A 15,441-nucleotide genomic window follows, 5' to 3' on the forward strand; every position below is an offset into this window, starting at 1 on the left:
CTACCGTGTGCCACTGCATACGATTTAATCAATGTAAGCACGGTGGATTGCTGTGCAAAATAGCACTACCCTCTGGCGTGGCAATGCTGCAGATTTATGGACGTGAGTCACGCTGCCTTCAAAATGCTGCGGGGACCAAGTAAGAGAAACTTTTTATGCAGTATAAAGCTGCTGTGGACAACAGTAACAATCACTCAAATTAATATATGGATCAATATACTGGCATTCCTGATTTAACCACATTAAACATTAATATTTGATCCCTTTAAAGAAATCTACTGGTTCAGTAATGCTTAATTAAAATAGTTTATATCGGAGTCTCTACATAAAAATGGATTTCACATCACCAGCTTCTCTCAGTGCACAGAAATAAAGCTATAATATCTGCAGAAATGGGGACTGTCATCATGTGTTGGGGACTGCGTGTCGCTTAAAAAAAAAATCCAAGATCAATTGTGTGACCCAAGATGAGCTAGTTACGCTAATCTGCACGGTTCAGTTCTTCGAAGCCACAAGAGAATTAGATTAGCCAAGCTGGATTCAATCATCCAAGATGACTCAGCACTCTTGTGGTCACTGCCTGAGGGAAATATATCAATACTGGAAACCATCATCAGCAACACTGTGATTGGAGGAAGAATGAACGGTAAGGTTAAAAGTTAGAAGAGCTTCTAGGGGGGTTAAAGAGAGATAACAGATGTTTTACACACGAGTAGAAATCAAAAAAAGCAACAAAAATAAAAACATGTATGAGAAGCAAAAAGGCATCAAGTTTAATGCATTAGTAATCAATACTCCTGAAATTTTCAATGTACTTTTCTACTGCAGCAGAGGAGTCATCAGAAAAGAAAACTACATTACACTTCTCAGCTTCCATGCTCTAAAAGGGCATTAAAGTCATTCGTAAAAATCAACCTTAAGAGAATAAGACTCAGAGAAACTGAATAGCATGAAATTCCAAAAGCACACAGCAATGAGACGTATTTGTGTGCAATAAAGATCTTATTTCTTAATATTCAGAACAAGTAGCGGCACACTGAGGAGCTGGGAATTCACAAAATATTTAAACAGGTGTGTTGGATTTTTCAGCAGAACTTAATGGGCCGCAGAGCGATTAATGTTCTCTGTCCTTTTAAAGCAAAAGTGAAGAGGGAAAACGAGCTTAGTGTACACACTGATAATATTAATCTCTTCCTCTGAGGACTCCAAGGATAGAGCAGAGTCGACTTCTGAGGTAAAATAAGCTCACTGGACGCTTCTGCTGTTTGTGTATCACTCATCTCATAGCGTTACGTTATGTTGTGGGTAATTGGCAGAAAATACCACACTTTCCTCCTAATATGAAAGGTAATACATGTGAATGTAGTCCCTTTCAGCTGAAGCAGGACTTCTCTAAAGGACAAGGTGGAGGATCACGATGCACACTGTTTGTCCCCTTGAAATATTCCTTCCGATGCACCAGTCGCGGCTCGGTGATGCCTGTGAAGTCCTTCGCTTAATCTTGCTCTCAGGAAATTCTGACCTGATGCTGGTGTGACAACCAATCATCAAATGATTCAAAGAGCCTCTGACATAATTTGCAAGCAAATTTTGCGCAGTAGTGACGGGAGAAGGGAGATGAGATAACGCGATCCTGCTGTCGGCCAAAAATGCAAAAATGTAAGCACATTAAATTTCATTACATCAAACCAACAATGCAAAACTGTATGTCTGTTTTTTTTTTTTAGATTTATCATGAATTATATAAGTGCTATTTCATCACGGCTATACATATTCTCAACGTATTTGATTATCCTTGTTGACAAAAATCTGAATTTTAAACCAAGTTACCAACAGTTGTTTTTGCACAGGAAGAAAAATGTAAACATGAGGATTCTATTGCAATTCATCAAATCACCTTTTAAACTTTTACAGTTAAATGCACACAGCATTTCCCTTTGTTCTAATTAGGATATGTGATTTTACAGAAACTAAATAGAATTGCCTACATAAATTATTATTTCATTTGAATTATCAAATATATGATTGCTGTACCAACCTTTTGAATCTGTAAAGTTTGCAAATTACGTACTGCAAATTAGGGCGTAAGATGTTACATCTGTGCTAACAAGTCACTGTGTGACTGTGCCACACATGACAACGTTTATACTGTCATGTTACTCTAATTTCAACCACAGCCCAAGGCAACCGTCTCAGCTAGGAACCTTTTAATGAGCTGTCAGTCTGAAAATGCAGCCGTTTCACAAAGAATGAGTCGATCCAAAAGCTTTGTGAATAAAAGGGACCACAAGTTATTTGCTCATTTATAGCTCCATATTTTTGTTAATCTTTGTCTACTAGAGTAGCTTAATATGATTTACAGTTCAAAGTAATCTTTAAAAAAAAAAAAAAAATCTCATACAAGGCAACCCCTCAGTCTATCCACTGTTTGAAACAAGCTGTTCTAGCATCTCTGCTTTTAAACCTGGAACTGAGTGCATGAAAACCTGATCCATAAAACACCATACAGTTCTGAGAGTATTAATCTGTGTCCACACTGGAAGCGATCAATGGCAGCACATAGAAAGTCATTCAGAGTCACGTGGGTCCAAGAAGTGACCCTAAGGTGAGCGATTGATAAGACTAGCATTGAAAGGGCAGTATATCAGTGATCGGCATATGATGGACCCCCAGTAAATACATTAGATGGTTACCCTGGCAACCAGAGCCTGGTAGCTAGCAACCAAACATCAGCTTCAAAGTGATATCTGGTGGGGACAGCTGTAGTATGATCGAGTAACAGTTGAATTTTGGGTTTCCCATTGTCAGCACATGCGCCACAAGTCTGAAAAATATTATCCGACTCTGCACTGACCCACTGCAAAGACTTGTGCATCAGCTCTAGACATAAATCACAAGATCTAATAAGGAAGAATTGTTAATATTATAATATGTCAATATGCTATAGCACTGGTTATTAAACTTTGGTGCCCAAGTCCTATTTGTATTCATTATAGCCAAAAATAGCCTCTATGCCATCTGGCATGCTATCATTCTTTGGATTTAATTGTTAGATGACGGCACATTTAAAAGCCCATTTGCAACATCTGGACCTAGCATGACACTTTTTGCACGAGTGACATCATGGGATGAGGCTCTAGATGACCTCCATCAGCTGGTCAGGTATTTTCACACTGCCTAAACAGAAATACTGTCTGTCTGTTCAGATGCAGCACTCTTCTGAAGTAGTTTGTCTCAGAGGGAATATTCGATTACCAAGAATCTCTTTAACTCTCTTGGTATAATGTTAGCATTAGCCAAGGACTCCCCAAAGATGACACACTCAGGTTAAGAGAACTGATGCAGTTAGTAAATAAATGAGTTTTTGTGCAGTCATGTATTGTGATAATAACATATGGTTGTCAGAAAATGTCACAGCACACCTGAAAATGCCTCAGTGCACTTTAGTCATGACTCAGCATATTATTTGGAACCATATGTTCTTTAACATATATTTGAGAACTGGTGAAATTTCTCTGAAATAATCATTATATTTCTGCAATAATTCAAACTACACTAATATCTCAATTATGATATAAACAAACTGATACACTTCATTAATCTTGGTATCATGCTGAATAAAATAAAGCTATTTCCAGTCATAAAAACTACACAAATGGTGATGCCAGACACATTAAGACTCTTAATCTCACAAGGCATTGGTGTGCCCACTAAATGTGCTATTATTAGTGATAAACATGGCCGGCCAAAAGGCCGAATCAAGCCTCTGATGTGTATTTCCACTTGGATTGTCAAGGTTTTTAAAGTTTGGTGGAAATGAGCCTGATAATCCTTCAGGATATGAGTGGTCTTTGAAGATTTTTAAAACCAAACGGCAGGCTGTGAAACAGAAGACAAATCACAAGTTCTTTGTTTGAAACCAAAGGCCGTAAAGTTCAGCTGCAGAGAGAGAGAGAAAGCCAGTCACGAACAAGCAAGTTTTCTCCTCTCTCTGCGGCACTGACTGTTGGTCTCTTTGAATCGGCAGTGCCGAGTGCAGCTCTGAGAGATTTATCCATTCATTTGTTGTGGCTACGCTCGAATGCACCCAACAACACACCATTTCTATTTTATTCTACTAGTCTTTCACTCTGCAGGGTGGCTCAACAGAATTATGTCCCCAACGATAATTATCAATCAAAATTATGGTCTGAAAAATGGAGGCAGAGGAAATTGCTTACCAGGACGTCAAGCAGGAACAGGACCCCCAAAAGAAGTAGTGTGATAAGTGAGAGTGGTGAAAGAGAGCAAAGGGGAGAGAGCAGATTTGCATTCGTGCAGTAAAAGAGCGTTTTACCACCACACAACTTATAGTAACCAAGAGAAGTAGACTTTAAGCTTTTAAGAAACAAATAAGGTCAATTCATGGGCATTACATTAACTTTTGAGTTCAGCTCCAGCTGAGCTTTCAAATACTGGGAAATGTTTAAACCTTCAGCAGCATAGTGACATATGGGATTTAAAGAAAGCAATAACTCTTTTTAAAGGACGCGTTCAGTTAATTTGTTTTTCTAAGTCCCACATCAGTTTGAGGCAATGATTTATCCAGATCTCATTTCAGTGTGGGAGAAACTGCAAAAAAGAGTTAGCTACACACCTGAAAGGAGACAAATCATTTAAACTGAAAAACGCTATCTTTGCTGTAGCATTTCATCTGTTTCAAAGTAAAATGACTGCAGTTTGTTCCATTGTCTCTAAATGGAAACTGTTAATTTGTCCAATACGTTTTCTAAAACTAAAGGGCAAATGGACTGATTCTTATATAGTGGTTTTTTACTCCCCTGGAGCATTCAAAGCAGTTTATATGGCTTGTTCATACATATTTTTGTGCTTAACATTCACACTTTCATGGATGCATCCGGAGAGCAAGTTGGGTTTAGTATCTTATCCATGGACATTTAGTATGCAGATTGGAGCATCCAGGGACTGAACCACCAACGTTACGATTAGCAGATGACCTGCCCTACCTCCTGACTACAGCCACCCCGTGGCACCATAAGCAAGGACACAAATTACTGCATTCACTTAATTGAGAATTCTCTCCAAGTTCCAGTCATCCTGGAACCTCGAGAGCTTTTGCATCTTTTTACCTTCCTCTTAACTTTCCATTAATGCACCTCGACGCAGCGCTTTGCAAACAGTCAGGCTTTTCAGCAATGACCCTCCGCTGCTTACCCTTCTCACGGAGGGTGTCGATGCTCATTATCTGAATAACTATGCCTGCAGTCTTTCCCATGAGTGTAGTTGCATGTACAAAACTAGACAGATACATAGTACCTATACTGTAAATAGCAACCTAACTTAACTGATTGGGACCTGATGAATGTAAAAACAAAGACTTACCAGATTTTCATTTTTTACCTGATTTTTGTTTTTGAGAAAAATGACATATGAGGACATTTCTTTTAATTTCATTAGAACAGTGGCAGTATAACATCCTTGTAAGTGAATATCAGGCCCTTGTAGAGCTAAATTTAGTATTTTGGTCTAGACCAGCGGTCCCCAACCCCCGGGCCTCGGACCGGTATACCGGTCCATGAGTCGTTTGGTACCGGGCCGCGAGAGTTGAGGCTCAGGTGTGAAATGTTTGGTTTTCAGCGTTATTTTGTTATCGTTTTTATCGTTAACTCTGTTTTCCTGGGCCTTTTCACGTGTGTTATGAATAAATCTTATTTTTTTCGGTACCAGTGCTAGTTTTATTTTGTTGTATTTATCCGTGACACATTAAAGGCCGGTCCATGAAAAATATTGTCGGGCATAAACCGGTCCGTGGCGCAAAACAGGTTGGAGACCGCTGGTCTAGACAACCCAAACTGTGATGTCAGGTCCTAGGAAGTTACAACTAAAATGGCTCGTATGTGTTAGTTTTTGTGTAAAAAATATATTAAATAAAATGCAAAAAAACCCCTCCTTTCACAATATTCCTAATGTTTGAGATGCAATATATATATGTGTGTGTTGATTAATGTCACTGATACAGTAAGATACCAAGTGTCATCCCTCGGCAAAGGCACAGTCGGACTGCAGTGGCATCTTTTGGCAGGACAACGCACCCAGTTACACTACAAAAATGTCTCAGGATTACAGCTCGATCAGACCGAGCCCCAAATTTGGCCTCGCCTCCGCATTGCCCGGATCGGATTGAGCATACGTGGGCTGACCAGAGCAATCCTGATACCACAGCCTGATGGACACACTGCAAACGTCCCCATGCCTGATAACACCGTGCACTGTATCGCTGTGTTGATGCCCTGATGTGTCAGAGCTGTTTTATAGTACTGCTCGAGAACACAATTTTCTATGACAAGCTGAAGCTGAACTCTCGCAAAAGGACCAAATAAATTTACTTTACCTCTGTGAGAAAGGCCCTCAGACTGCATAAAGTAATCTCAGTGTGACTTATTTCCCATCAGTAAGAGGACTGTAGGCAAAAGAAACATTGTTGGGTGGTGACCTCCAGTAATGGCTGCACTAAACTGGGATCACACGCTTAAAACATAGCCTCTTGGCATGAAGATTTGCAGTGCTGCAAACAATCAGCATTAGCAAACACTCTTACCGTGCATTTCCTCTCACTCGGGTCTACTGCGAGTCATACTAAGTCAACATGGTGGAGGAAATAACCTCAGTGCTGCATGAAAATGCTTGTTTGTCTGTTCAACAATGCGTTCTGTAACCTGCAGCGACCGGAAAATAATGTAAAAGCCTGTTGTACCCATGTGAAGTATAACACTTAGCTGAGGTGCTATAGGTCTGTAAAAGTGCATTTATAAAACTAAAGGTATAAGCTGAGTTTAGGTTTTTTGCAGCGCACGTGTGTTGACCAAAGGGATCTATATATGTGGAAGGAAAAGCAAACCTGTTTGAAATAACTCTGAAATGTTATCATGATTCAATAAATGGAGCCCCTCTGTGAAAAACCTGTTATTATGGAGCATTATTTTGCCACGCAACACTGCTTTCAGATTCTGGTGTATAGCTTGAACACAAAACAACAAGAATAAAAAAAAAGAAAAGAAAAAAAATTCTGCCTGAAGCTCATAAATCTTAGAGAAGCATCCCAGAGGAGAGAGACTTATTGTGTGGAGCTGCTGCAAGTTGTTTTGCCAGAAGCCGATCAGTAAAGTACACCAAAGGTCAGATACAACCAATTGTGGGTTGTAGCTCAGTGAAATTTGTCATGGGTGTGCAGAGAGCATCTCATACAGCAGTGATACATTGTATTTGCTTAAGTTTCACATGTGTTCGCCTTGCCAAACCCAATTATTTCCAGATCGGAATTTCCAGATTTGATTGATTTTGCGCCGTGCATACCCGCCTCACTTTGTTTTAAGCTGTAGTGCCAGCACACATGAAAATGTGCCGTTAAAGGAGATACGATCAAGCACTGAAACATAGAAGAAAAGAAGACAGAAATGAGCCTGAGAGGCAGATTTAAAAAAACAATAGGGAGAGATGGAGTATCCTGACCTTTACAGCAGTGCTTAGTTATATCCTAGACTGCCCATAAGGCAAGCAGATAAAATGAAATTGGCAGAGTGCTCCTTTAAATTTCTCCATTTTTTCCCCTTAATAAAAAGTTGACTTTTTTCACAAATGGACGGGATGACACACACTGTGAGATACGACCAGATTTCCTCAGGTAATACTCTGGGAGAATATATTTCTGTTGTGCTGGGTGAAGAACAAAATTAACCACGCAGTGGCTGCCTACATTACTCACTATGTTTACAGACTTATTTACTGAGTAGAGGGAAGTTAAATACCAGTTTAAATATACACCAGGTGCAGTGTGACTCCAAACTCCATCCTGTTGAGGCTTGTTTCTCTGTCGCGAGAAGGGCACACTAAACATTCTTCCTAAATGCAACTGACTCTTCAGCTGCAAAGTGGGGGTTCAATAGACAGTGAAGGGTCTGTGCTCTCTGGTGCATTTCGAGTCCTTTGTGGATGGTTATTTTGCCAGATGGCCTTCTTAAACTCTGGGCCACCGTCCTTGCTGCTGCTGCTTTTACTCTTTGCTCTCTTCAAACGTCTGCTGAAGGTCTCAGAGGATCCCACCTTCAGAGCCAGCGTATGTGACCCTGAAGTGGTCATATGTGACCATCTGGCCATAATACCCTATGTCAATCATACTGGATCGTATACAGCTTTAACAGTTGACATTTGACATATGGCTTAAATCATTCTTTCTGAACTATTTCATTCTTTCTTAGGAAGACAGCCTTGCAGCCACTTATTCCTTACCTATGCGGAATTACCCAGTAAAAGCTTATTTGCTATAACTACTAGCAAAATTATAATAAACGACAAAGACTTTAAGCTTAATGATGATTGTGCCTAAAAGATCCTGCACAGTTTCCTTCCTCAATAGTACCTGACCCTCAACCAGGTTGAGAGTAGGTTGTGGGCAGGTTGTGGTCATTGTTCACAGAAATAGTCCAGCACCCTGTTGTGCTCTCTGGGTGATAATACACCAGATGGTCTTCTGGGGGAAGAGAATTTCTATAGTTAATGGTTAAGAAGCAGCAAAAGTGCCAATTGCTTGCCTTACATTTTAGTAAGTACTGAAAAAGCAATTTATTTCCACATAGACTGCAAAAGAAAGGGAAGGAGCTAAAGGATAATTAAATATAAATAGAGCTATAGCTTATAACTCTTAACCGACTGGAAAGTCTATCCATGCTTCTTTGTTAATCTCTTATTCTTCCAAGGTTGCAGTATGGCTGGACCATATCCCAACTGACATTGTGCTCAAGTCAAGGAACCCTGGAGCCTGGACTGGATGCCAGTCCATCACAGAGCTAAGAGAGAGGCCTACATACAGTCAACTTAGAATCCTCAATTAACCTGGCATACATGTCAGAATTGAAACCACAGCACCTGAAAAACTTCCTTTTTCAGACCACAGTTCTAACCATGATATGACTGTGCCAACCAATATCTGGAAAGGAATAAAGAATCAAAGATCAAATAACGAGTAAAGTGCTCACCAGAGGATGTTGAGCACAGTGCAGGTTGTCAGACCTCCAATCACTGCTCTCCGAAACCACAGGATCTAAAGATGAAGACAAGAGAACACGATAACCAACATCCGGCTCAAGCAGCGTAACAGGAGAACATTGTGGAACAATTGCACTACGTAATCACATAACTGCACAGGTGATAATACAGAGTTCCTCAAAAGCAAACTTAGTTGCTACTATTCCAGTCGTGCACTTCATCTAAATGATGCTTAGGCAAACTGATCAGTGGCAGAGAGAGAGCATCTTTGTGGGTCTGACTCTTTGTATATGGGCCGTGGATGTGACATGGCAGTTTTACTGTATCACAAGAAATAAAAATTTAATTACCTAGTACTGTCCTCATGGTTAAGAACTTCTCGTTTGGATTTAAATTGACCTATTGTTATAAAACCTCACTTCATTTTTCATTTTTAAAACCTTTTTTTGGCCTGATTTAAAAGGTATTTAACTGTAACTGTAAATATCATGTAATAACAACTGCATGTAACCATGTAATTGCCACCCATGAATTAAGAAGGGGCAGCTTTTATAAATAACATGCTTAAAAAAGCTGATACACACCTCTGGCATAACTGTAACTATTTTAGTAAATGACATTTTTTTTCCATACATGCATTTCTAAAAATGTAGTTATTTTAGGTTGAAACACAATATAAATGCTTCAAATTTTTTTATATACCTTTATATTTTTTAATTTTCTCTTTCAATATGATCTTTTATAAAACACAAATATTGTTAGTTATATATTTGTATATATATTTTTATATGACTCCAACTTAGATGCTAGCCTCTGTAGTCATGCAGGTGCTTGTTTATATGAACGATTCCATGTTATTCTGACAATGGCTTTGAAACATTACGGCAGCAAAATGCAGGCCTGTAGTCAGGAACCCTGTGATATGAAGATATTTACATCAGGATACTTTTTTCATTTCAGAGTAGCAAGTGTGTTTCTATTCTGTCTTTATGTATATTTTCAATTGGAGGATTTTGGAATGGCAACAAAGTTATATGGCATATCTCCACTTATGAAGAATGGAAAAAGCAATCAATCTGCATCTTCTGTACCTGGTTTTCTAGACGTGTAGTAAATGAATAGAATTTCTCATGTTATTTTTTGTTAATCACTAAGCCCTTTTACTCTTATTTATTTATATTAATAAATGCTTTTGCATGTGTCCAGATGATAGTCTGAGACAGGAGCTTGGTCAATAAAAGACTAGACTGTGTGGCTGGGAAAGAGCCGTGACCTAACAGCATTACTTCTGACCTGACCAATAAAGACTGACCCATCCTGCAGGTAGGGTTAGTGGCCTATCAGAAATGGTGAGATACAGAAAAAGAAACCTGAATTTTTCCTTCCACAAACAATACCTATCAAGAATTCTTTATTTTGAGACCTGGGGTCTAGTTTCCCGTCATTCTGTATGGAAGTGGGCAAAACTCTCAGCCGACTGTTATTCTGCATACACCACAATCTGCAGTGCATGCCTTTTAAACAGCAGAGAGACCGGCTGGAGGCAGTTTTCCTTCCTCTCGTAACACTCAATAGGAGATACTGGAAATACGACATTTGATTTAAGCGATTGAGTTTAACTGTTTTTTTCTTATATGCCATTTGGCACATGACCCTTGTAGTAGGAAGCCCGGCAAAGCTGTTTAATGTCCAACCTGAGCGTGCCAGACACCTGCATTTCCAAATGCACCATCATGAAGGTAACATCTCAAAATTTCAGGGCTGCAAAGCATATGTCTGGACCGTACTGGGGCCAGCTTACTGTGCATCCAATATCTAGATGCATGCAAAGTCATATATTAACATAAAATCAGAGTAAAACAGCTTAGTGTTGTGAAATGATTTTAAAAGGAATAAAATAATGGAGCAATTTTTGTCCCGATTATGACAGTGGGTCGACTCCAAACACTTCTATCTGATGCAAAATAGGCTTGATGAGTAAGGTCTCACAATAACTTAATATTTCTTTAATATTTCTACATGAACTGTTTGCATCAGCGTTAATTAAGGAGTTGAGATGTTCCAATTATCTAGTTAATCTAAGGAACACTTTGTTGTCAAACCTTTCTGCTTCAGTGCTGGAGCTTAATACCAGGAGCCATCAGTAGAATAATAATATGGTTGACCACCTGTGTAAGAGCCTTTCAGTCCTAATTCTTCTCCGAAATTCTAGTTTATTTCTCACAGTGATGCTCGCTCTCTCTTTCTACGACCAACTCATGTTGAAGAATACGAATACAGTGCTTCCCAAGCCATTTCTGAATTCAGTACACTGAGTCCACAGATCAGCGGGTAGTGCCAGGTGCAGTCCTAAGATTAGATTTACCTGTGTTCTGTTGTGTGAGATCTGTGAGAAAAGCAGAGGCATCACGTTTACAATCCCACCTGTCAAGACCAAAAACAGAGCAGCGCGTCATTCATATGATACCTCCGTCTGTAATCTGTGGGCTTTTTTACTGTTCCTCAGCACAAAAATGTTGATATTCAATATGAGAAGGGAGGCACAGAAAATACCCAAATAGGTTTCCAGATATCACTGCTTGAAATAAAAACATCCCAACAGTATTAACTTAGTAAGGAAGCAAAACGAAATTATGGAAATACTGGTATCATGAATCCCACCTTCTTTTATTAGCATTTTAAACATTTTTTTGTCAGAAACTTTAGTTTAAATTCAAGCAACTCAAAAATTAAGCAGAAAATATAAAGCTGAAAGTGTCAAAAGCTGTAGTTCATTGAGAGGCCTCTGGTTCCAAAAGTGAGTCCGGTCCTCTAGATTCCCATTTTAAAATGCACCTTTTACAGTAAAAGAAACTATGTTCTATATTTGGTTCAACTTCACATTTAACGACAGCTGTACAGCATTTATTAAGGCTTAGTTTGCATTATAAGGGGCGTGGCCATGTCAGATAGCTAGAGCAGCTCCCAAAGCTACCATGTGATTGGCTTATGCTCACTAAATATTTCATCATGAGAAGCAGCAGATATGTTGGGTCAATTTTTTGGAAAACTTAATTTCTGAAGATCTGAAGATGTGTCTTTGCAATTATGGTATTTTGTTTCTATATTAGCCAAATCAAGCGCTGTCACCAAGCTGCAAAAGTTTCCTTGCTTGTTTGCAGTTCAGTTCCTCAATATCATGGCACTTTCTCCCTTTAAAATTCCATTTAGAGAAATCAGTCTCCAAAGGTAGCAGAGAAATAGGTCCCACCCTGCTGAGCTGCACCGCATTAGTCTTGGTTTTGGGGGAGTAGTTTTAGAGTTTCAGCATAGTCTGAATGTTGTTTGAGAAGCTTTTAAAATCCTGACCGGATTTCAGAAGAAAAAGTAATCCACTTTTAATCTTGGGAAAATGATTTAAAGTTGTTCTGTATACTGTTCCACACAACTAGCAGTGACAAACTGCAAAGCAGCTGTCATAGCTGGCAGTTTGCATGTTCAAATGGCTCTCTGAAGTAATGGAAGCGGGTAGGAAGTACAGTCAGAGCTGTCACAGAGATGCTAATGAAACAGAGCAATCACCCCTTAGCCTGCCACAGCTGATGTGTTGCAGTTACTTCAGGAAGTCAGAGTACTCGCTGGTACCCAAACGCACACACTCACTGACACACACACACACACACACACACGACTCTCCATCCAGCTACCTCCATCTGTTAAGTGAGTCTTAACAGTTGTTCTGACTGAGCTTGCTCTAACTTTTGTTAGAATGCATTTTGGGATATTCCACCTTCTGTTTACTTTAGTCTGATATTTAAGGCTGTGCAGCGAAACCGACCGAAGACACTGACTCATCCTCTGAAAATGTGTTTTTGTGAAAGGAGAAGCTTAACATAAAATGTAGTGTAAATGTAAATTGCTGAAGTACTTCAAAGTTTGTCATTGCTTTGTGAATATTTAACACTGTATATAAAGATGGATGAAATTACGCCTTCCCAGAAGTGTTGCCAATATGCGCCCTAAATGGGCACAGGCTTCCTCTTCTAACAACAAGCTGGGATGTGGAGAAGTGGCAAAAATCTGTCTATGCAGACATATCGTTGGGTGGCTGGACAACTAGTAGGTAGTAGTAGTCCAGAATTTGATGGATGCACTACACAAAGTTCAACACACATCTGTGCCGGGCAGCAGGCAGGACTTTGATGTCTGGGCTCCATCTCCCAGTAATTCCTTAACAGACTTTGGTTTCAAATGACAGCCAATATTGCAGTGTTCATTTCTATTTCTTCCTCACTTCGAACAGTAGGAGAAGATGGCGATGGATCATCCATCTGTACAGTCTGTGGTTTAATGTTACAAAGTGAAGACAGACGGATGAAAAGAAAAATTTGAAAAGAGTGAAAAAGAGCAGACTGGACATATGGAGGTCACAAAGAGCAAAAATCAGCACAGACTACCATGACGTCACAGATCCATTACTAGCTGGTGCACTAGATTTTTAAAGAAGATTTATAAACAGTTTAATAGATTTGTATTCTAAAGGGAATTAAAGATATTCTCTGTCGACGCTAGATGTTTGTTCCTAAGTTTAAACAACGAACAATCAGAGGGCTGGACTTCAGAAGCAGTGCTTCTTATGTTCTTAATCGCATGTTTAAAAAGAAAATCTTTGATGTAAAGATGAAAGTTTGACTTTTCCAGCACTTTTATTGTTTGTATCATTTGACTGTAGAAAAGAGAGATTACAAAAAATGAAAAAAACAAAACAAAAACAAGAACAAGTGATAGAGAAACAGTTTTTGTTTTGGTTGTGTCTATTCTGAATATTTCCCTTCTGTTCGGATGTGCAGGATATGCGAGTATGCCTGCGTGCGTCTCCTCCAGCGTGTTAAATTGGCGATCCTCCAGCTAAATTTTCACTTGGGACAAAGTCACAGCGAGGCAAATCTGGTGAATACGGCAGCTGACAAGCAGACTGTGTTGGTGTGGGTTAAAAAAAACAAACCTAAAAGCACTCTGAGTCAGCACATGATGGCACTCTGCACACACCACAGTTCCCGTTGATTCTTCTGAATGTTCTGCAAATCACTCAAGACGCTACAGTAAATGCCCGTCAGTCCGACTCCGGGGAACAAAGATCAGGGTGAACAACTCGAAAAATGTTCCTGGTTTTGTCCCTTATTTGATGAGCTGCTTTCGTGCTTTAAAACTGGACTTTTCCACTGAAACTATTGAAAACTGCTCATCCTGGCCCACCTCATAGTTTTCTAGTATTATAACCATCCTAGTTTGTAAGATGACCTTGAACAATAAATTGACCAAATTTAAATTAGATAAGGTTCGTGATTTTTATGGTTCTGTTCCCAAATTCTGGGAATAACATTGAGCTGACAAGATCTACTTGGTGCAACTGTAGATTTGGCGTCCCTGCCAACTGTTATATCTGAAAAGACCAGAGGCTTTTCTTTTGTATTTCCTCTATTGAAAGAGATATTTGCACTTTCACAATTTTCTGGAAAACTGAATCAAGTAAGGTCTTCCCAGCTATACTGAAATGAGCAATTCCCTGTTGCACATATGACTTGGCTCACTATTATTTATGTTGCTATGTCTGTAAAGTCTCATTCTTCAGTGTATCTTTGCGGTAAAGAGAGACAAGAGTAAGTGGTGAAACAGCAGTGAAGTCAAATGATCAGTCAGAATTCAAATAGTCAGCCTGTGCAAACAGTAGCTTTGCACACATCAGGTGCAGTACTGGGCAAAAGTTTCGAGCTGGCTCTGATTTCTTTATATTTTCCTTGGAAATAGCATTAGAGGAACAAGTCTTAAAGATACATCTACTCCAAGTATTCATAATACAGTCTGAGGATCATGCAAACTGTGGGAGAAACCACAAGATGGGGTTCTGCCAGGAGTTCAAAGGTATGCTTTGGTTACACTTGAAGCCCATTTAAATAACTTGTTTTCTCATTTCTTAGGAGATCTGTTCATGTAATGAAATTCCAATTTTGGTAGCAGCTGGAATGGAAAGTCAGACCGTCATTATCTTCAACATCCTTTGCAGTACAACAGACTGGAAAAGGGCCACAAAGACACAATGATAAAAAGAAGAAGACAAAAAAAAGGAAGACTGTGAGCTTTATTGCACAAAGCTGAAGCTTACCCAGAGCCACTGTGCCCATTAGGAAAGGTTTTCCCATCTGACTGAAGTCACTGCTGCTCTGAAGGCCGACCTCTGACCCCACTGCAAATGTCACAGCCACCTGAGAGACACACAGACGAGTTCACACACACAGGCCTTCTGTTACATCTCAGGCAGTATATTTTTCCCTAGTTCTAAATAAAAGAAGAGAAACATCAAGTTTTTCTTTGTGCAGGAAGATAATTAATTCTTCCACCGTAACACAACCGAGACAGGAC

At 39.5% G+C, this 15,441-nt stretch overlaps 1 protein-coding gene across 1 annotated transcript in view; it reads right to left on the reverse strand.

The window, feature by feature from the left end:
• The window catches only part of LOC146641527 (uncharacterized), an 89,250-nt gene that overhangs the window by 28,546 nt on the left and 45,263 nt on the right, over positions 1-15,441 (reverse strand). Inside the window, exons 9-11 of the mRNA XM_085398532.1 lie at positions 15,185-15,284; positions 11,408-11,466; positions 9,033-9,097 (exon numbers count right to left, since the gene is read on the reverse strand). Coding sequence (XP_085254658.1) covers positions 9,033-9,097; positions 11,408-11,466; positions 15,185-15,284 — 224 coding nt within the window. The remainder of the gene's footprint in view (positions 1-9,032; positions 9,098-11,407; positions 11,467-15,184; positions 15,285-15,441) is intronic.

Source organism: Rhamphochromis longiceps, linkage group LG23 (genome assembly GCF_057381845.1).
Source record: "Rhamphochromis longiceps isolate RC_006_pf linkage group LG23, R_longiceps_female_GT1.1, whole genome shotgun sequence".
NCBI lineage: Eukaryota > Metazoa > Chordata > Actinopteri > Cichliformes > Cichlidae > Rhamphochromis > Rhamphochromis longiceps.